Below are 22,786 nucleotides of genomic sequence, written 5' to 3'. Positions count from 1 at the left end.
CATAGATCTACATATCCCATCCCAGTCTGTCCCTTGAGCTTCAGTCATGCAGCACCAATTGGCTACTGAACATTAAACTTTAGATGTTCCAGAGACATATCAAAGTCACCACATCCAAAGCTAAACTCATCATCTTTCTCCTCAAAACCACCCCTCTTCCAAACTTCCTAGGTTTTGTCAAAAGCACCACCATTCTTCCAGTCCCCCGAGTTCATAACCTCAGTTGTTATCCTGAGTTCTTCATTCTCTCATATCCAAACAGTTGCATTTCTATCTCTATCACTTCTCTCCCATCCAATCCCTTCCTTATGCTCACACAGATAGCTTAGGTCAAGATCTCATCTTCCCAATTGGTCTTCCCAGCACAAATCTCTCCCCACTCCAGGCCAATCTACATTCTACTGCCAAAATTATTTTGCCCAGGTACAGATCTGATCACGGTACTCTCCTACTCAACCAACTTTAATGGCTTTCCATTGGTTCCAGGATAAAATAATAACTCCTTAGTTTAGCTTTTAAAGCTAGCATTGTCTCAATTTGTATTTCCAGTCTCACTGAACATTAATCTCCCTTTCATATTTTGTGATCCAGATCTTTTCTCTATTCCTTACATGTGATAATAAATATCCTGTCTCAGTACTTTTGTCCTGCCCAACCTCCAACTCTGAAATGCTCTTTCCACCATCAGACCCATCTCTTCCATCAGGATAGTGTTTAAATATCTTCTTTCCCAAACTAGTGTTTTCTCTTCCAAACTACTTCACATTTAACTTGTTTGTCTCTAGTTGTAATTATTTCTCTTTATTTTTACTCTGAATATACTTATCTCTGTTTAGAATGTATATCCTTGCAAGTAGGGATTGTTTTATTTGTATTCATATCCAAGTGCCTGGCACATTGTAGGCATTTAATAAGTACTTGTTGATTCATTGATTGCACTTTTCTGTTGATTAGAAAGTTTGTACATCTTTTCATATGGTTATTATTCCATGTGGCATTTGAGGAATGTTCTGTTCATGTCTTTTGACCATTGTTCCATTGGGAATGACTCTTATTAAAGAGGGCCCATTTAGGCAAAAAGTTAGAATGTCAGTATCATATATCCATGCTAGTCTGACTTGTATAGGGAATTCCAGATGCTCAATAGTACTTATCGGTGGTTCTGCTCACATGCAGACCTCAGATGCTATCAGTTTTGCCTCCCTTGTTCATGCATAAATGCACTAGCTTATAAAATCATCATATTTTTATCTAGTTGTTTCATGTATCTGCAGCAGTCCTTCTTATAAGCTCTCTGAGGCCAGATGTTGCTTTTTGCCTGTTTTTGTATTCTTTCATAACCTCATTATAATGGTAGCCACACCATGTGTTTGTTGAATGAATAGATGAAGTAAGTGAATGGATATTTTTAATACTCACTATTTTTCTGTTCTGTTTAAGGGCTGGGACTCTTGTCTGTGAAAATTTAGATTCCAACAACCTCATCATCATCCGAACAGTAAGCATAAAATGGGAGGGATGCTTTTTCCAGTCAGAATTCAAGTAGGAAAGTTACCATCAACAACAACATAGACTTGAACCCGTCTCAATAATTAGTTGCAATTCCCCCAAATGACTGAATTAAGGGTAACTTTATGGCGCAGAAGCAGATAAGATTAAGAATAATTTTAAGTCACTTTTTTTATTTTACATTTTAAACCCATTGAATCATAGACGTCAACACATAAAATGGGTGTAATTCAAATCCTATAGTCACTGAATGCCATAGGTGCCTAGCCATATCTTCTCAATTTTTTTTTCAGGGTCGGTGCTTTGTATTGGCTCAGATAAGAGAGAGTATATCTACCAAAAGTGCTTTGGCAACAGTGAAGTCAGGTACCCCCATTATTCTTTTTCTAAAAAGAAAATATAGACAATTGAAATGATCTTTAAGCTCTGGAGGGTATGTCACCAACTATTCTTTCCCAGTTCCCCTTTTCTCTCATCTTCCATCATTGGTTTCTCCCTATCATTGGCGTTATATGTTTACAACATATCCAGGACCATCCAATTTTTTTTTCTTGAGGCAATTGGGTGTAAGTGACTCACCCAGGGTCACACAGCTAGGAGGTGTTAAATGTCTGAGAGCAGATTTGAGCTCGGGTCCTCCTGACTTCAGGGCTGGTGCTCTCTCCACTGGACCACCTAGCTGCCTCCAGACCATCCAGTTCTTTAAAAAAAAAAAAACGGTGGCTTGAGCCTGCAATCCTCTCAAACAATCATCCTACATTTCTCCTCCATTCCCTATCAGAATCCTCAAAAGAACCTCCTCTTTCCACTTCCTTGCTAACTTCTCTAACCTTTGCAAATCTGGCTTCCAAGCCCTCCATTCAGATGAAACTGCCCCTCCATTGTACCCCCATTCTCTGAACTACCAAACCTGATGTCTTCTTCTCAGTCCTCATTTTCTTCCGTGTCCGTCTCTGCAGCTGCTAATTTCTCTCCAATACCTTCCTCCCTCGGCTTTTGCTGTATGCTCTCTGCTGGTTTTCCTCTTATCTGATTACAGCTTTTCTGCCTCCTTTTCTGTGTCCTAATTCATCTTCCATTTTCTTGGTTCTATCGGCGGGGTCTCCTTTTCTTCCTCTGTACTAAATCTTATCTTTTCCAAGTACTTTTGAACCTTATTTTATTGGAAATTTTGACATTAAGTCATCATCTTTAAAATGGCACCCTCAACAATAAAATGTCTTCCCTCCTTTAAGCACCTACAAGTTTTTCCAAGAAATGTCATTCAGTTCCTCAGATAACATCGTTTGCCTCATTGTCACCACAATCCTCGGTAAGATCAGTACTTAAATCTGTGAGAGTTTTATAAGTATTAAAATTATGTCCTACTTGTTTTTTCCTTTTTTGGCACCATTGAGGGAAACCTGAGATTCCCTCTTAAAGTAGAAGATTGTTCTCAACTTGATAGTTCAACATTCTGCTTTCTCCTGTGGAAACTTTCTGGGATGCTGAAGATGTTCTTTTCTATGATATAAACTGGAGTAACAAGCTGGCTAAGCCAAAAAACAAAACCCTAAAAGATTTCCCAAATATATCTTTTGCATGTGGTTAAAATAGGCCATTGCTTTTTCCATATCAACAAAACACGGCATATAATAGGGAAAAAGAGACTTCAAACTCAGGTAGCTATGGGACCTTGAGCATGCATTGGGCCTCAGTTTCCTAACCTGTAAAAAGAAGGAGTTGGAATAGATATTCAAGCTCTTAATCGCATATTGCAATCTGTAACCACTTCAAAGACTATAAAAGTTCAGATAATTTTCAAAAACAAGGGTTTTAAAAGCATAACCATTGTTTCAGAAAAAGTATTTTTAAAGATCTTTAAGGAGAGATTTCTTCAATATCTGTGTTGGTTCTTGCTTATATATACTGCTCATCAAATGGAATTTTCAAATTACTCTTTGGTTATTATTAGCACTTTTCAAATAAAAAGGGCTTCCTGACTAGAAGGATTATTGGACAATGAACTGAGTAGCCAAGGGAAATGGAGAAATCTCTCCTTAAAGATCTTTAAAAATACACAGGATATTCAGCTGCAAGGAGTCCCTCTAATGAGGACTTTATACAAGTTTGAAGAGCATCCTATCTGAAAACAGGGGTATGGACTATATGACTTCACCCAGCTGTTTCTACTGATGTAATACCATGGTTCTAGAAGTTCATCCCAATCCATCTTTTTTCTTTTTTAAATAAGACCCTGACCTTTTCCTTATACTTGGCCTGACAGAAAAATAAGGCATTTTTCCTTTATTGTATTAGGTATGTCATACTTAATTCCATCAGTATGCTCTATAAGCATAGTCTATTTATTTGTGGATCTCTTTCATATGATTCAAAATAAGAATTATTTCCTAAATTAATAAATCACTTAATCAGCTGCCACTAAACCTTTGTTAATTAAATTAAAGTGGCAAAGTAAATCAAGGAAATGGATGCGTTTATAAAACAAGATGAACTTGTGGTTTAAGCTATTTGTTTCTCCAACATCTCTCTTTAATTGGCTTAATAGACATTTTCAACATCTTATTACTCAGGGCCAGAAGGAGCTTCAATGACTTAAAATTAAGGCTAATGAAGTTCTCTATGTGATTATTTTGATGTATTGTAGGAAAGGAAAACCATGAGAGTGATTTTCTGGGAAATGATTGGATTCTAACCACACACCATTTGGAGTTAGTCAAGCAAAGTATGACTTCTTTGACCTTGACTGGTCAATGTACTTCTCTGGGTCATTTCTGTCAGTGACTTCTGCTTCAGTGAGACCTGAAAACATACCACATTAATATCTGCCAAAATATGCCAAATGATAACTTGTGATACCAGATGATCTTACTGCTTCTTTCCAACTCCAATATTCTATTATTATTATTTTTTTAAATTTGAACAGAATAAGTAAAAAAGTAAGCTTTTTTTTCTTAATAATTCCCGAAAAGACTCCCATGAGCCATAGTTGCCTCATTTTTGGTCGAGACTAACATTTACTGACAATTTGAAATGACTATATAAGGCAGTTAGGTGGAGCAGTGGATAGGGTGTTGGAATTAAAAGGGCTTGAGTTCAAATGCAGATTCAGATGCTTACCAGCTGTATATCTTTGGGTAAGTCACTTAAGTGTTTTGATTCAATTTCTTCATCTATAAAATGGCAATAATATTAATACTTGCCTCCCAGGGAATGTTGTGAAAATAAAATAAGATATTTGTATAACACCTTGCAAACCTTAAAGCACCCCATAAATGATAGCTATTGTTATTATTATTATTATTATTATTATTATTATGCACATTGGGAAAACATAAAGGTAATAATTAAAGAAGGCAAGGCTTTGGATCTTGAGACATAAATTATTTGAAAGATAATACACAATAAATAAAGATACACAGAAAAAAAGTGACAAAGTGAGAGACTGTCGTATAAAGCTGGTGTTAGGAAAATAGGATCCAAGTTCTGGTTTAGACATTTAAAAGCTTTATAGCCATTTCTCTTTTATGAGCCTTGGCTTCTTTATGTGTAAAATGGGAATAATAATACTTGTGTTACCTGCTCACAAAGTTGATGTGCCAACAAATTTTACAAACTGCAAAGTCATATAAGGTATTTATAATTGTAAGGATGTTACAAGAAAATAATTTCAAGATATCTTGAAATGATAGAAAAAAATAGTTAATAATGCTATTATGTTATGTGTAGCCCATATAAGTCTCTGGGAATCCTTATCCCAACTCGTACTCTCAATGATGAATCAATTCCCTCACATACAGGCTACATGACCTACTCTGAGAACCCTTGATAATGCTATCAGCTTGAGCCCATATTCCAATGTATTCTGCTCATCAATTGTCGGTATCATTTTATGAATTTATATTAACTAATAAAATAACTTATATTAACTAATTTATTTTATTGATATATTAAATACTTCACATTATATTAACTAATATACTGTATTAATATACTACTATACTATATTATTGATATATTTATATAAACTAATTTATATTAGCTGATATTCTATTATGCTATATTATGCTAATTAATATCAATTAGCTTTTAAAAAAACACATTTTCTGAGAAAATGTAGAAAGAACAGAAATATTAATGTGTCTTTCCAATCCCTGTAATTACTTTCCCTTATACCACCTTGATCCCTGGGGAGAATAGACTCTATCTTACATAGATTTCTCCCCACCAATTGTCTTAATTTTTCATAGCCAATGGAAAAATGGCTCTAGTTCCCTCTTAGCTGCCTCCAATCTATATTGGATCAAAGAGGCTGCTTAGGAATTCACCTCACCTTCTCATTTGACCATATAGTCTGACAAGCCCAATGCTTCCCAGACCTCTGGTATCTCACCATCTCACTAACCCTTTAAGGCTCACATAACTATCAATGTCTCCAAAGCTCTTTGGTCTACAAGTAGGTAAAGAACAGAAGCCCTCAGTGGTGACCTCACCAAAGGCTTAAAATATGTCCATCTCACTCAAACACAGTCAATCCTGCTTAGTATCTTCTGAACAGATAGATACCCAGTTCTAGCCAAAAAACCTGCCTCTTCCTCATGTGCTTAGAAACAGAATACTTGTATTAAGGAGCAGACCTTTCCATTGCATGCAATCAGTCCTTTCCAGGAGCAGGCTCCTTAGCTTTTTCTATAAGTACTGCCTGCAAACAGAGTGCTTATGGGACTCCAGGGTCTAGATCCCTGTTACATTTGTATATGCATATTTGTTTCTAGACTATATTTTTATTGCTGTAAAGAATTCCCTCCACTATGTCACTTATAGTCTGAGATACTAGGAGATAAAATACTCTGTCCAGGATCAGACAACTGATACATGTCAGAGACTGTATTTGAACTCAGTTCTTCTTCCCTTAGTCTCCTGATCTCAAGTAGCTGATTGTTATATTAGGGAGACAAGACACAATTTGAGAATAGTACAAGATATATAAAAGGTTATTTCATGGTCAAAAGCTTCCAGTTAAACTCCAACTAACCTGATCACTCATTCCAGAATTAAAGGTTATTTTATATTTCTAAACTAAATCCCTCACTATCAAATTTGATCTGGCAAGGGGACTTGCTTTAGGCAAATTCTCCCAGGGCTTCAATTTGATTTAAATAAATTTCTGTAAACTTGCTTTTTGACTTTTAAAAAGACATATTATTTGTTTTTTACATTAATTTTTTAAAAATTTTGAGTTCTGAAATCTCTCTTTCCCTCCTATCCTTTCCCCACCTATTGGGAAGGCAAGAAATACAATATCATTTATACAAATAAAATCATGCAAAACATATTTCTATATTAAACATGTTACAAAAAGCAAGAAAAATAAAGTGAAAAATTATGCTTTAACTCCATCAGTTCTTTCTCTGGAGGTGGATAACATTTTTATCATAAATCATTCAGAATTGTATTGGATTAATGTTTAGAATAGTTAAATCATTATAGTCAATGTACAAATTGCTGTGATGATACAGTGTTCTCCTGGTTTTGCTCACTTCACTTTGAATCAGTTCATAGAAATCTGCCCAGGCTTTTCTAAACTATCCTACTTGTCATTTCCTATAGCAAGATAGTATTCCATCACAATAATTATCATAGTTTGTTTGGACATTCCCTATTGATGGGCATCCCCTCAATGTCCAATTCTTTGCCATCACAAAAATAGCTTTTAGAAATATTTTTGTACATATAGGTCCTTCTCCTTTTCTCTTTTTGGGGTAGAAACCTAGTAATGGTTGAATTTAGTTAACAATTCTACCAGTGGTGCATCAGTGTTCCAATTTTTCCACATCTCCTACAACATTTATCATTTTCCTTTTCTGACTTATTAATCTCATAGGTGTGAGGTGGTCCCCCAGGGATGTTTTAATTTGCATTTCTCTAATCAGTAATAAGTTAGAGCATTTTTAAATATGACTCTTGGTAGCTTTGATTTTTTCCCCCCTGAAAACTGCTTGTTCATATCCTTTGACCATTTATCAGTTGGAGACTGACTTGAATTCTTACAAATTTGACTCAGTTCTCTGTTATATTTGAGAAATAAATCTTTTTCAGAGAAACTTGCTGTAAAATTTCCCTCCCCAGTTTAATACTTTGCTTTTAATCTTGACTGCACTGGTTTTATTTGTTAAAAAAAAACCCTTTTAAATCCAAATTATTCATTTTACTTCCAATTATCCTCGATCTCTTTTGCTTATAAATTTTTTGGTATTAAGATCCATAGATCTGACAGGTAAAATTTTCCATGTTCTCCTTATTTGCTTATGATATAACTTTTAATGTTGAAATCATGTATCCCTTGCCTTGTAACTTATAACATTATTTCTAGTGAAAAATGTTCTCTGAGTTCCAAAAAACCCTCCAACGTATGTACAATGTTTTGGGAAGCAATCTATTTATAATTTGGTGATTGGCGCTATAACAAACTATGTGGATAAAGCCATGAGCCTTTAAAATCTGTCATACCTTATTTAACATTATTTGATTTCAGCCACACTATACACTATACAACTAGCTATTCCTCAAATTCAAAATTGTATTTACCTTATACAAAGAACTGCAATGAGAAGAAATAACTGGTAATATCTGCTAGAGGTCTGAGGGAAATTGCAGGAGAAAGGAATTGTAGGTAAAATAAAGCAGTAAAAATGTGAGCAGGCAGAGGAATATTTGTTAATATGGCCAACAGATTAATAGAGTGGGGACAATGGGGAAGAATAGCTGAAGAACTTACTGGAGGAAATATTTTGGGCAACAGACTATCCAGACCTTTGAGAAGGGTTTCACAATGGCAAATATTGTTGTTTTATGGATTTTGATATTAACAATATTTGTTTTCTTTGACATGAAAGTGGGTCTGTTCACTCCTTGAACTTTGGTGAACTATGTTCTTTCACAGGGAACTGGTGATAACATATTGGATGATATAAAGAGTAAATTCCCAGATAATCTTACTAGGAAGAATGAACCAGAAAAATGAGTCATTTCTCAAGCTTTTTAATTTTTTTAAAAAATTAATTAAATTAAATTATTTTAATTGAACCCTTAAGAGTTAAAAATGTGTCAAGATAAATACACTGGCTTGAGACAAAGTTTTAAGGATATTATAAATCATGTTCATTGAAATAAGTATAATCTTTATAGGTGCTGATTCTAACCCATAAGTGCCTTCTTATCTCATGTAATTTTTATGCACAATCTTCCACAAATTCTCCAAAGGGAATCCTCCTGACATACTAGGGGTCTTCTTCCAGCTATTTTTGGGTGCCTGTGCAACACTTCATATGTCTATCAGAGTCATAACTAGGGCAGTGTAGCTAGAGCTATGTTGTTAACATATGGGATGGAGGGCATGCATTTTCCTCTATAATGATCTTCCAGTCTTCCATTCCTCATGGTCTTTCATTGAGGAAAGGAGGAAAGAGAGGAATTCATTGGCCTTAATTGTGTGGGAAAACAATCCTCCTGTGTTGTCAGGCTTTAAGATGCTCATATAATTGCCAGTTCCCCAGTCTCTAATCATCTTCTCTCTCCCATCTCCTCATGAGACTTGGGGATAAGCAAGGATTATAGGCTGTGCCACAGGAACTTGTATATCTTTGAGGGAGAGGCTGACCCCCAATGCAGTTGCACACAGGCTATTCTGCCTTCTATGCCTCTTCCCTTTCTATTTCCTCACTGACTTTGTCCCAAGTACAAGATTTGCCAGCCCTTCCTCTTCTATCTATCATCCCTTCCTCTGGCAATATGGCCAATGCATCTCCTTTTTTTATTATACCTTTCCTCAATTATCTTCCTCATGCCTCTATTTTCACATTGGACTTCAGTGGAACTATATTTGTTTACTTGTACTATCACACGTGTCCGTGGCGCTTTGGGTCATTTGTAACTTATTTTTCAGAAAAGATTGCTATTAGAACATTGCTATTAGAAAATATTTGTACTAGAAAAGATTTCTTTTGGTACTAGGGAGTAGTTTTGAGTCATTAAAAGCTCTACACAATTTCTTAAATGTATAATAAATATAAGTGAGTCAACTCACTTCTGGCAACCATTTCTAAATCATATAATTTCCAGAATTCTCCTCTTCCTCATTTCCATCCCATCGGAACTTTGAATTCTGACCCTGTGGAACTATCCTGCACTCTGATAGGCAATCTTTTGCTTTATCTTGTTCAAAATCAGGCCTTCATGATGCTTTCCTTATAATAATTGAACTAACATATTTTAAAATTTTTTCTTTTAATTTCTTTAGTATTTTATTTTCTCCCAGTTACATAATGACACATTTCTGAAATAGGAAACAATATTTTCTCCCATGACCTAAAACCATGCTGCCAGCTCCTGCCAGCCTGAAAGCAAGCATCATAGAGAAATTCTGAATAAGGTAAAGATATCATTTGCCATTGGACAATATGGAAGACATTGCTAGAGAGCATTTTGTCACTCAGCAATAAAAGGTAACTTAAGGAGATTCGATTTTAATTGAAAACACATTGGATATTGAATGTAAAGAAACCCTTTTTCATTTTAATTCTTTCTTGGTTGATACAAACAAATGTAAAATTTCTCCTTCCATTGGATCATGATAATATGGACACCAAAATTACTAAAAAGGCAATCATGGTCAAGAGACTACATGAAGTTAAAGAAAAGGAAAAACTTCAGGAAAAAATCCTTCTAAAACTGTACAACTCTTTTCGATAAGAGATTGCTCCAATTTTGTCATAATAGTTGGGCTAATATTTATATAAGTTTGAAAATAGGCTTTTTTTTCTTTATTTTTGCTGAGGCAATTGGGGTTAAGTGACTTGCTCAGGGTCACAGAGTTAGGAAGTATTAAGTGTCTTGAGACCAGATTTGAACTCAGGTCCTCCTGACTTCAGGGCTGGTGCTCTACCCACTGTACCACCTAGCTGCCCCGGCTTTTTTTTCTATGTGGAAAAAATTTAGCAATTTCTGTCTCCTTTTACCATTCCTACTACCACTATCACTGTGGAAGCAGATGAGAGTTTTGAGGGTCTACTGGACACTTTATTTTTATTGATAGCCAAGAAATTTGTTACCTAGTGTCCAACTTAACAGGACCATCTCTATACTTAGCTTAGTTGTTCCAGATAACTCAGACTATTGGCAGGGCAAAGTTTCCCCAGTATGGTAGAATTTGCTTCAGTTTACATTTATAACCTTTCAGAACCCAGGTTACTTCCATGATCAATCATTATAGCAGAACTTTTTAGAAGGTCATTTAAATTGGGTTCTTACCCAGTAAAGGAGTAAATCTCACATTCTGCTCTTTCTCTCCCAGAACCTTCTATAAATTAAAAATAAAACAGTTTAATGTTTTACAGATGCAAAAGCTGAACTTCAAAGAGGTAAAGCCATGCCTTTCTTCTTTGGCCAACTTAGTACAATAAGGAGATTTTTAGCCAGAAAAAAAATCTGACTATCTATCATTCAGGAAAAAGTCTAGTCTTCTAGGTTTATCTGGGTATGTATTTTTCAGTTTTCTCTTTCTTCCTTTATTCTTTCAGGTTAAGAGAATCTTTTTTCTCTTTTTGAAAATACAAATTGAATTTTATTTTTTTTAAATAATAGCTTTTTATTTTCAAAATACATGCAAAAATAGATTTCAATATTCACACTTGCAGAACCTTGTGTTCCAAATTTTGCTCCATCCTTTCCTCTTCTTCCTCTCCCCTGGAGAGCAAGTAATCCAATACAGGTTAAACATGTGCAGTTCTTCTATACATATTTCCAGTTATCGTGCTGCACAAGAAAAAATCAGCTCAAAAAGGAAAAAAGTGAAAAAGAAAACAAAAAGCAATCAAACAATAACAACAAAAAGGAGACAATACTATGTTGTGATCCACACTCAGTTCCCACAGTCCTCTCTCTGGGTGCAGATGGCTCTCTCCATTACAAGACATTGGAACTGGCCTGAATCATCTCATTGTTGAAAAGATCCATGTTCATCAAAATTGATCAATACACAGTCATGGTGTTGCTGTGTACAATGTCCTCTTGGTTCTATTCACTTTACTTACCATCAGTTCATATAAGTCTAAGAGAACTTTTTCAAATAAGAAGCACTTAATGAAACAAGCCTTTTAAAGCTGTGTAAATCATGGCACCTGGCATTGTCTAAAAGCTTATTGACTTGACTTGACAGGCAACTGATGGCTTGAAGACAATTCTTTCTTATAAAACTCTTTCCACGTCTGCCTTAATAAGCACACATTAAATCCAACACAATTTGGAAGGGCATAAATACAGTTTTTCCCACAGAAATAAAAGGTTTTCTGTTCTTCGTGACAAATGCTGATAATAATCACTTCTAATAACAGCCTTTTATAAAGAATGTGTCTACTGACTGGTCTAGAGTAAAGCATGTAGAGTTGTCGAATTCAATCAAACAGCTGGTTATTTTGGAAGCAGCCCTGTGGTTTTCATCCAGTAGCTTGCAGTTATTAGCTAATTGCTGCAATTGCTGCTTGTTTACCAAATTTACTCTTTAACTGCTTATTACAACCTATTTAATAATCAGGGATTAAAATTCTAAGTTATTTTTTAAATTGGTTTTTGTGTTCATAGGCATATCGTTAAAACCCATGAGTCACTGAGAAGCAGGAAACAGTGGGAGATTCAGCATCATAGGATACTGAAAATTCCTTCCATTGAAGAATTTCCTCCTTTTTAAAAAACCTGTCCACCTTCTTCATTTGCACAAATAACTAACTTTAAACAAATGCTCATACATGCCATTAATCCCAATGTGTGCAGGATTGAATCAGAGATGTAAGAAAACATTTGTCAGGTGAAACAATAAAGAGAAATCATAATCTCGAAGGGTGTGGCTTCCCTTGACACAAACTACCTGTTTGCCACATTGGTTAGTTTTAGTTAGTAGTTTAGTTGGTAGGTTTTAAATATACATACCTGGTTTGTTCCCTGCTTTCCTACTGGAAGCCAGAAAGAAAGAGTCAGGACCTTTATTGGCAGATAGAGAGAATTCTGGGCAAAGGTTTGGTCTGTCTGAAAGAAACCAACCAATAATGTGGACTAAATTAAATTGCTGTACGATCTTGGGCAAGTCGGGTTCCTTGTTTGTAAAATGAAATGGTTAGACTAGTTGGACTTCATAGACATAGTCTATAGGTGATGTCTATGGAATGTTCAACTTTCAGATTGCAAGATCTTACATAGCTCTAGTTCTCTAGTTTTTCCAGTTGGAGTTTTGAGGTTGGCAATAGTCTGGAAGCTGGATTCTCTCAACCTTTTCCTGACCAGTCAATCAGCAAGTATTTACTAAGTATCTACTGGGTGTCAAACATTATTTTAGTCACTAGAGATACAAATATAGGGTTGTTCCAAAAGTGTTAATGCAGCTTAATTAAAATTTAAGCTGCACTAAGATTTTCAGGATACCTTGTAAGACGAATGAAAGAAACTTTTGAGGAGGAAATATGCTACCAATTCTTGGGATTGTGGGGAGGGGTCAAGAAAGGATTTGTGTAGAAGGGAGCAGGAACTGAGTCTTGAAGGAGATTAGACAATCTGTTAGGCAGAGGTGAGGAAGGACTGCATCCTGATTAAAAAAATTTAAGTCTTTATTTCAACCATTATCACTACATGGTGATCTGAATTGTATCAAAGAGGGGAAGGTGCTTTCTGGAGGACCTGACGCTACAGGCTATTCACAGAAGTGGGCACCAGCCAATTATCCTTCCCCTTCTGACACAGAAAATCACAAGGAATAGCACAATAGTGATAATGATAATAATGAACATTTAGATAGCATTTTGTGATTTGCATATTGCTTTCCATGCAAAAACCCTATAAGTATTACTAGCAGCTACGGAGATTAAGTGATAAACATAATCATAGTCTAGTTAATGCTGAAGCTGGAATTTCAAATCCAATTTTCCTAACTTCAAGTCTGGTATTTTTTGCACTCTGCCATGTTTCATCTTGAAAATGTCCTTTTTTCATGGCTCTCTTCAACAATGAGATGATTCAGGCCAGTTCTAATGATCTTGTGATGAAGAGAGCCATCTGTACCCAGAGAGAGGACTGTGGGAACTGAGTATAATTCACAACATAGCATTTTCACTCTTGTTGTTGTTGTTTGCTTGCATTTATTTTCTTTCTCATTTTTTTTCTGGTTTGATTTGATTTTTCTTGTGCAACAAGATAATTATATAAATATGTATGCATATATTGGATTTAACATATATTTCTACCATATTTAACATATATTGGATTATTTGCCATCTAGGGGAGGGGTGGGGGAAAGGGAAGGAGAAAGAAAATTGGAACACAAGGTATTGCCAGGGTCAATGTTGAAAAATTATCCTTGCATATGTTTTGAAAATAAAAGGCCTTAATTAAAATAATAAAATGTTCTTTTTTGTTTATTTTTTGAGGTTAATAAATCATTAATTAACCTGGGTTAATAGGAAACAAATCATCTCCATTGTTATAACTGCCTCAAGAGAGCCACTGACCATAGTACACCCAAAGTGTATGTATTTATATGTATTGAAAACTACATTTTTAAAAGAGAAAGATTCTAATTTACCTATTTTCTAGGTCATTTTTTACACTGTAACACGTTTTATTTTGTTTCATTCTTATCTGCACAACTATATTCTCTCTGTTTTTGAACTTATTTTGGATGAGGAGACTGCCAAAATTTTATGATATAAATTTATATTTTCATAGTGACTAAATATAAATACAAGTAAACATATCCTTATTCCTAACATACTAAACAACAACAACTAAAGATTAATGTATAATTTCACATTTCTTTTTAGTAATCAACTGAAACTTGGATCTAAATAGTGGTTTGAAGTTTTTGTTTTGCTATTGTAAAGTGCGAGGCAATCAAAGAACCCCAGTACATTGAGTATTTCAGGTACCAAAAAAAATGAAATGTTGGGATTTTTATCTTTTTTTAGACTTTGATAGATTTCATTCATAGGTTGTGAAGAAAATGAATCATTGATCCATATCCTAGGAGATCTACTTGTTGACTGTAAAGAATATAAAACTTAGAGTAGTCCATTTAAACCTTGTAAAGTATTTTTTAATCAGTTTCAGTCTTTTATGTGAAAAAATGAAAAGGAAGTATAAAGAAGTACTTGCATTTTCTTTGACTAATTCAGTATATATAAAGAACTGCCATATTGCAATTAATGGAATTTTATAGCAGTAGTAAATATTGGCTGCTGGAAGGACTAACCATGTTCTTGGTGAGCTTAAAATGCATGATAAACTTTGAGGAGTGTTATTCAAGAAGAGCCAGTGATGGAGAAAGATCCCAGTTCTTGGACTCTTCCAGAATGCATCAAGTGGAAAAGATTTTTCTTTGTTTCCCCATCCCCTATCAGTTTTTGTGGTTTATATCTGGCTACTGGGCTCAGATAGCTCTAGGAGAGAAACTGGGGCTGGTGACCTGTCACAGCCCTCCCTCCCTCAGATCAAATTTGCTAGTATATCACAGCATCACCTCCCTGACGTCATGAACCTTTTTGAGAACAAAGGACAAAGAGTAACCAGTAAGAGATGTCATATGCAGCAAAGAAAAAGCCCAGAGAAACTAGATGTGGTGCTGATTGCAGAAGAACCGGCCCAAGAAATCAAGTTGAGGTATTTTTCCAGCAGAAATACTGTACCCTTACTATATGTTACTGCACTACCCTTACTGTACTCTTACCTTGAGAAGAAAAAAGAAACCAGGGCCTTATATACTAGATCTATGAGTTTCCTTGGACATATTCATTCCCAGCATGCACTTCTCTACTAATATGCTTTATGTTTGTGTCTATTGTTCCTCCTGGTGCTAAGTGTGTGTATGTATATGTATATCTATTTAGTATTCATATACTATATGTATATACATACATATATATATAGCAGAAATATCCCAGGTTAATGAGGAACATGTTTTAGTATAATTATTCATGCTATGCCATTTCAATAAATGTGTCAATCGTTTAACTATTAAGCAAATTGGAAAGAGCTTTGCCATACTTTGAAGTACTTTGAAACTGGAATGATCAGCCCTAGGGACCAATTATGAGTTGGTTGGGTATAACTCAAAGAGAGGTGCTATGCTGCAGTAAAATGTCACATTATTTAGTTTTTTTTTTTTGGACTTTCTCACACTGTTTCTTTGTTTAAAGGTATACTTGAAGACACTATGTCTCTTTAATTTGGATTTTAATTGATTAAAAATCATTTCTATTTCTGTTTTTGGTAGGTAACTTCATCAGCACGTTATGGTATTGAGTTAAATTCTTTGGAACAAGGAAAAATTTTTGTAAGTTATTTTGTTTTATAATTTCATTGCAAATGTGTTCATTTGTATTCGTATTTAAAGAAAATTGACTTTTGTAGTTTTGTAGCATTAAAATCAGAGTAAATCTTAGTAAATTTTAGTAAAGAAATGTTTATTGTTATGTGGGATCGTCAAACAGGCTTCATTAAAACAAACCAGGGTCTATATTAAAATAAACTGAGTTAAAATTTTTAACATTAAAATATTTTTGATTAAAGTAATAATTTTTAAATTGATTGATAGGGTTTAAGAGAGTTGAGTATTTCTATTATGACTTTTATAACACCATTTGCAAAAATGTTTTCCTTAAGTTCCCTAAATCTTTTATTTATGAAAAGTGTCTTAAAAATTCAATTGGAGTTCCATGTGATACTGTTATTAATTCTCCATTAATATTAAATCACCAATATCTGTCATTGCTAAATCATATTGATACTTTCTAAGCACTTTGTCTTGAGTTCATTCCTTTCTCTTTCTTTTTAAATAATAGCCTTTTATTTTCAAAATATATGCAAAGATAGTTTTCAAAATTCACCCTTGCAGAACCTTGTGTTCCAAATTTTTCTCCCTCTCTCACCTCCACCCCCTCCTTTAGACAGCAAGTAATCCAATATATGCTAAACATGTGCAATTCTATACATATTCCCACATTTATCATGCTGCACAAGAAAAATCAGATTAAAAAAGAAAAAAAATGGGAAAGAAAACAAATGTGTTGATCCACACTCAATCCCCATAGTCCTCTCTCTGGATGCAGATGGTGCTCTCCATCACAAGTCTATTGGAATTGACCTTTCTCTTTGTTGCTACTTTATTTGGACTACTGAAAGCTTCCTGACTTCTAATTTTTCCCACCCTCCTTGCCTCATCCCCAGCACTTTGCTTGAGTAATAAATACTGCTATGACATTGCTTTTATCATGTTACTGTTGAGGGACTCCCCTCACAGAAAAACATCATATTGCTTCACCCTTTCAACACGCGTTATTTATTCACTTGTTTCCCAAAGAACTTTTCTAGCTTTCTTTCTTTCTGTTCTCCTACATAAATCCTCCATTTATGTAAATTGTTGACTCATTGTCACCTACCTACACCTTCTTCTTCAATGTTTCTGTACCTTTTATTGAACTCTTTTCCTGATGCTGCCCTCCTATATAAATCCTAACCAGACTTCAATCTGGAAAAAAAAATAGATAGTCTAGATTCAGAGAGACTTGTGTTAAAATCCCACCACTGAAAGTAACTACTTTTTTTTTTATAACTTTTTATTTACAAAACATATGCATGGGTAATTTTTCAACACTGACTCTTATAAAACCTTCTGTTCCAAAATTTCCCCTCCTTCCCCCAACCCCCTCCCCTAGCTGGCAGCTAGTCCAATACATATTAAAATATATGTTAAATCCAATATATGTATACATATCCATACAATTATTTTGCTGCACAAGAAAAATTGGATTTAGAAAGAAAAAAAACTGAGAAGGAAAACAAAAATGCAAACAAACAACAACAGAAAGAGTGAAAATGCTGTGTTGTGGTCTACACTCAGTTCCCATGGTCCTCTCCCTAGGTGTCGATGGCTCTCTTCATCATTGGACAAGTGAAAGTGGTCTGAAACAATTTATTGTTGAAGAGAGGCACGTCCATCAGAGTTGATCATCGTATAATCTTGTTGTTGCCATGTACAATGATTTCCTGGTTCTGCTCATTTCATTCAGCATCAGTTCATATGAGTTTCTCCAGGTCTCTCTGAAATCATCCTGTTGGTCATTTCTTACAGAACAATAATATTCCATAACATTCATATACCATAATTTATTCAGATATTCTCCAATTGCTGGGCATCCTGAAAGTAACTACTTTTATAACCTTTAATCTCTCTGGGCCTCAGTTTCCTCATCTATAAAATGAGAGAGTAGGGTTCAATTACCCTTGAGGTATCTTTCAGTTTGAGAGGTAGCTTTAGTCCTACTTCAGCTGAGACTTCCTGAATTCAAGGAACCTCCCCCATTGCAGGGATTACAAGTATGTAAAATCCGTCTAGACTGACTAAGATGACAGGAAAAAATAGTGATAAATATTGGAGGGGATGTAGGAAAACTGGGACATTACATTATAACAATACATTGTTGGTGGAGTTATGAACTGATCTAACCATTCTGGAGAGCAATTTGGAACTTTGCCCAAAGGACTATCAAAATATCTTTATATCTTTTGATCCAGCAGTGTGGGCCTATATTCCAAAGAGGGAAAAATACCAATATGTGCAAAAATGTCAGAATTGGGGCTTGAATCCAGATTCTAAGGATAATTCTTTACCCCTACAATTTGCTAACTTCTCCATAACTTAGTAGAAATGCAGATGTTGGTTAATGTAGAACAGTTTGGCGCTCTCCCTTGAAGTAGTGCTGACTCAACTTGCTTTGCCCTTTTTGTATTGGCAAGGAACTGGAAACTGAGTGGATGTCCATCAGTTGGGGAGTAGCTGAATAAGTTATGGTATATGGATGTTACGGAATATTATTGTTCTGTAAGAAATGACCAGCAGGAGGATTTCAGAAAGGCCTGGAGAGACTTAAATGAACTGATGTTAAGAGAAGTGAATAGAAACAAGAGAATGCTCGTCTGTGATGGACTTGGCTCCTACCAACAATGAGGGGTTTCAGGCCATTTCTAATAGACTTGTAATGGAGGAAGCCATCTGCATCCAGAGAGAATATTATGGGGACTTATGTGGATCACAACATAGTATTTTCCACCTTTGTTGTTGTTATTGTTTGCTTGCTTGTTTTACCCCCTCATTTCCCCCTTTTGATCTGATTTTTCTTGTGCAGCATGATAAATGTGGAAATATGTTTAGAAGAATTGCACATTTAATTTATTTTGGATAACTTGCTGTCTAGGGAAGAGGGAGAGGGGAGGGGAGGAGAAAAATCTGAAACTGAAAATGTTTTGCATATCCTCCTAATACTATATCAAATTTCTGTGGCAGTTTCAAAACACTTTCAGTGGATTCTCATTAAATATTGATTGAATAAATGAATATAAATAAAAGGAATATTTATCAGTCTTGCTTGTAGTACCATTCTAATTGCCATCCAAATAGGAGTTATCATTCTTTCCATTTCTACAGTTTGTAAATTCTCAATGTTACATAGATTTTAGGGGACTAGTAGCATGATTCCAGATTATAAATTTTTCTAATTCTAAGAGATTTGAGCATTGGACTTTTACAATGCTAGCATTAGAAAAAAACTTGAAAGCCATCTAGCCTGAACCCCTTCAGATTTAGGTAGGAAACTGAGGTCTAGAGAAATGGAAATAGATTGTAGATGTCATCAGCAATGGGTGACACCTGATGTATCAGTACATCAAGGTAAACACTATAGTGAAAAAAGAGCAAGACCAGGAGAGTCAGGAAGAGGAGCCAGCACATAAGGGAGATAAAAATCAGAATATTTAGACTCAATATGCTAACCATAGGTGCTAGACCAGAAAATTACATTAATTCATTTAACATTGGTGTAGATTGTTACAATAAGAAGGGAAACCAGGAACATTTAATGTCATGGAAACCAAATGAGAAGAAAATGCTTAAAAAAGCAGTAGGCATATTTAATCTTTTTAGGATTAGAACTTTAAGAACAATGAGACATATTTGTCCAGTTTGGATTTTCTTAAATATCTAAGGCATTACAGAAGTGAATAAAGGCATATTTATCTGGTGAATTTTTTTAAATATCTAAAGTATTATTAGACTGAATTGATAAAGGAGTGTTTAGTTTTTCGGTGACTTTGGTTCCTTTAAAAAAAAGTATTTATAATTTTAGGGTTTGGTAGAAAAAATGAAGAAACCAAGTGACCTACATTTCAGACTGGTAAGAAAATACTTTTCTTCTGAAATAATCTTTTAAGCTGTTTTAGACAATATATATGCACATAGATGGGTATGTGTGGGTGGGCACAAATTTACATATACACATACAATATGTCTAAAAAGAACCTTACATTTATAATCCCAATTATACGAAACTCAAAGATACAACTATGGCCAAGGGAGTAAGGGCAAAGCAAGTTGAGTCAGCACTATTTCAAGGGAGAGCGCCAAACTGTTCTGCATCAATCAAGTATCTGCATTTCTGTTACTTATAGAGAAGTTAGCAAATTGTAGGGGTAAAGAATCATCCTTAGAACCTGGATTCAAGCTCCAATTCTGACATACTAGCTGTGTGAACTTAAAGACTCTTTAAGTTGGTACCCACCTACATTGGTACAGCTAGTTTCCTCACCTGGGAGCTCCCTATACCAAAGAAATTAAGATCCAGTGGTCTTTCTTATGTATATTTAAAGGGTTGGTGTGGACTAAGAGATTTAAAGAATAAGAGCAATGAGATTTAGTATAGGTAGCAATAAGCTGGTCCCTATTGCATGTTTTTATGACTATCTTGCTTGCATGTAGAGTGTGATTCACACCCAAGTGAGCCTCTGTGATTGCGGATTGTCAGGATTCTGAAGAACCTTAGGAGTTCTAATGAGCATTTATGTATGTCTCTCTTGGTATGATGACCCTTGGGAAAGCAGTCAGAGAAAGGAAGTATGTGGGTGGTTGGGTATGGCTGTGTATTTTCCCTCTCCTTGCATTTCTTATGTTGACTAGGGGTCAATTAATCTATGATTTCTGCAATATGTGACATTATGTCCTTCCTGGAGTTACTTAGACTATATCTCTGATAGAGCATCAGTCTTAAGTTCTTCCCTAGGAACTCTTGGGCATGTTTGGGAGTTATAGACCCAACTGGAAAAACAATGCAGTTCAGAAAGAATAAAGCATTGAAAATGTTTTATTTTTACTTTTTAATTTGTCTTGGCATTATTATTGATATTAAATTATTTCTGTGACCAAATATTCTTTTCATCAGTCATTTTCCATATAGAGTATATGTAATATTCATCCAACATATTCCCTGAAGTAGCATGGTCTTTCTCTTCTAAATGTAAAGAAATTATCTTTTGGAATTTTCATCAGTAGGAATTTTCCCTTTTTAACAATGAGAGGAAGTGTTCCTCGGGTATAATTTGAGACATTGTCACCTTGGCAAAGTTGAAGCAGACAATTCTTCTAGTGTCCCTTTTGTGCCTGAGCTGAATGATTCGGCACTCAGAGTGGTAGCACTTTCAGATTGCTATGCTATGTACCCAAATAACTCAATTTCAACGGATGCCTATCAATTGGGAAATGGCTGAACAAGTTGTAGTATATGAATGGAATAATGGAATATTATCATTCTACAAGATATGATGAATAGGCTAATTTCAGAAAATCCTAGAAAGACTTACAGAACTGATGTTGAGTGAAATGAGTAGAACCAGGAGAACACTGCACACAGGAGTAACAAGATTATATGATGGTCAACTATGATAGACTTAAGTCTTCTCAGCAAAAATTGATCCAAGACAATTCCAATAGACTTAGAATGGAAAATGCCATTCACATCCAGCAGAAAACTATGGAAACTGAATGTGGATTGAAGTATATTAATTTCACCTTTTTTGTTTGTTTGCTTTTTCTTTCTTGTGTTTTTTTTCCTTTTGGGCTGATTTTTCTTGTATAATACGACAAATAAAGAAATAGGTTTAAAATGATTGTACATGTATAATTTACATCAGATTTCTTGCCGTCTTTGGGAGGAGGGAAGTAAGGGAGGAAAGGGAAAAAACTTAAAATACAAAATTTTACATAAAGGAATGTTGAAGACTATTTTTACATATATTTGGAAAAAATAAAATACAACTGAGGAGGGGAAAGGAAGTGTTTTTATCCAAAAAAACATTTAACAATTTCTGCATTTTTTTTTCTAGATTAGTGAAGGAGCTGAGTGCATTTTAATTCCCACCAAAATCTTTCTCATGGAAGCACCCATTATATCCCAGGAAATGGCTGTAGAGCTGGTGAATAGTTATCCCTCAAAAGGCACAATTAGGGAGCACCTTATCAAAAAGCAAGCTTGGAATAATTACAAAGCCAAGGTGGTCACTCAGCAGATAAAGAGAAATGCCAGAATAATGTCATCCTAAATTTCTTTTTAAAGGACATTGGCTGTGATACTGAAAAGACTTTAGATATAATAAAAGGAGGGAGAAAATGTTATTGATTCTTGAGGAGACAGAACAAATCGCTAAATAGTTGCAGGCATAGAAGCAATTCACACCTGTTTAGTGCAACAGGGAAGGAAAAGCCATTTCTTTGCTGACTTGAAACTATCACAGAGGAAATTCATGCACATATATGAAATTGCAATCAATTTAAATGACAGTAGGGCTAAGTTAAGCATAAACATATGCATATGCTGGGTTCACGTATTAAACAATATATTACTACTGTCTGTTTAATATTGATGTTGTACTTTGTACCACTTACTTCAAAATAGTGTGATAGCCTCAAGCAATAAAGAGGGGGGGAAAACCTGAAAGAACTGTGTGCAGTGACAAATTGAGAGAGCTAGAGCTCTGTATATAGCATTCAGAAGCATCAAATTAACTTTTTGTTTGTTTTTTGTAGTTTTTCCTTGTAAAGGTTGCAGCTTGGCTAAAAAAAAAAATTATCTTTGTATTATATGTTATTTGGTTGTTTTGTTGGTGGCTATTGTTCTTAAATAAAATTTTTTTTTAAAAAAAATTGAGTGTCCTATGATGAATTTGTTGAAAATTTTTTAAATTGATGAAATTAAAAAAATTATTTAAAAATTTTTTTAAAATTTATTTTATATTTTTATACTTATATATTGTTATATATTATATATTTATTTTAATTTATTTTATTAAAGCTTTTTATTTTCAAAACATATGCATAGATATTTTTCAATATTAATCCTTGCATATTGATGGTATT

General features: G+C 34.6%; 1 protein-coding gene across 2 annotated transcripts in view; it reads left to right on the top strand.

Moving 5' to 3' along the window:
- Window positions 1-22,530, top strand: part of LOC111721368 (cyclic nucleotide-binding domain-containing protein 2-like) — a 107,817-nt gene extending 85,287 nt beyond the window's left edge. For both annotated transcript variants that reach the window (XM_031941559.1, XM_031941560.1), the window contains 6 exons: window positions 1,441-1,498; window positions 1,803-1,875; window positions 2,745-2,821; window positions 15,821-15,880; window positions 19,728-19,775; window positions 21,757-22,530. In XM_031941559.1, the coding sequence (XP_031797419.1) occupies window positions 1,441-1,498; window positions 1,803-1,875; window positions 2,745-2,821; window positions 15,821-15,880; window positions 19,728-19,775; window positions 21,757-21,972 (532 nt within the window). In that variant the 3' untranslated portion in view covers window positions 21,973-22,530. The remainder of the gene's footprint in view (window positions 1-1,440; window positions 1,499-1,802; window positions 1,876-2,744; window positions 2,822-15,820; window positions 15,881-19,727; window positions 19,776-21,756) is intronic.
- The last annotated feature ends 256 nt before the right edge of the window (window positions 22,531-22,786 follow it).

The sequence above is a fragment of the Sarcophilus harrisii genome, chromosome 6 (genome assembly GCF_902635505.1).
Source record: "Sarcophilus harrisii chromosome 6, mSarHar1.11, whole genome shotgun sequence".
Classification (NCBI taxonomy): domain Eukaryota; kingdom Metazoa; phylum Chordata; class Mammalia; order Dasyuromorphia; family Dasyuridae; genus Sarcophilus; species Sarcophilus harrisii.
Note: the sequence above shows the minus strand (reverse complement) of the source record. Positions and strands in the feature narration are given on the sequence as shown.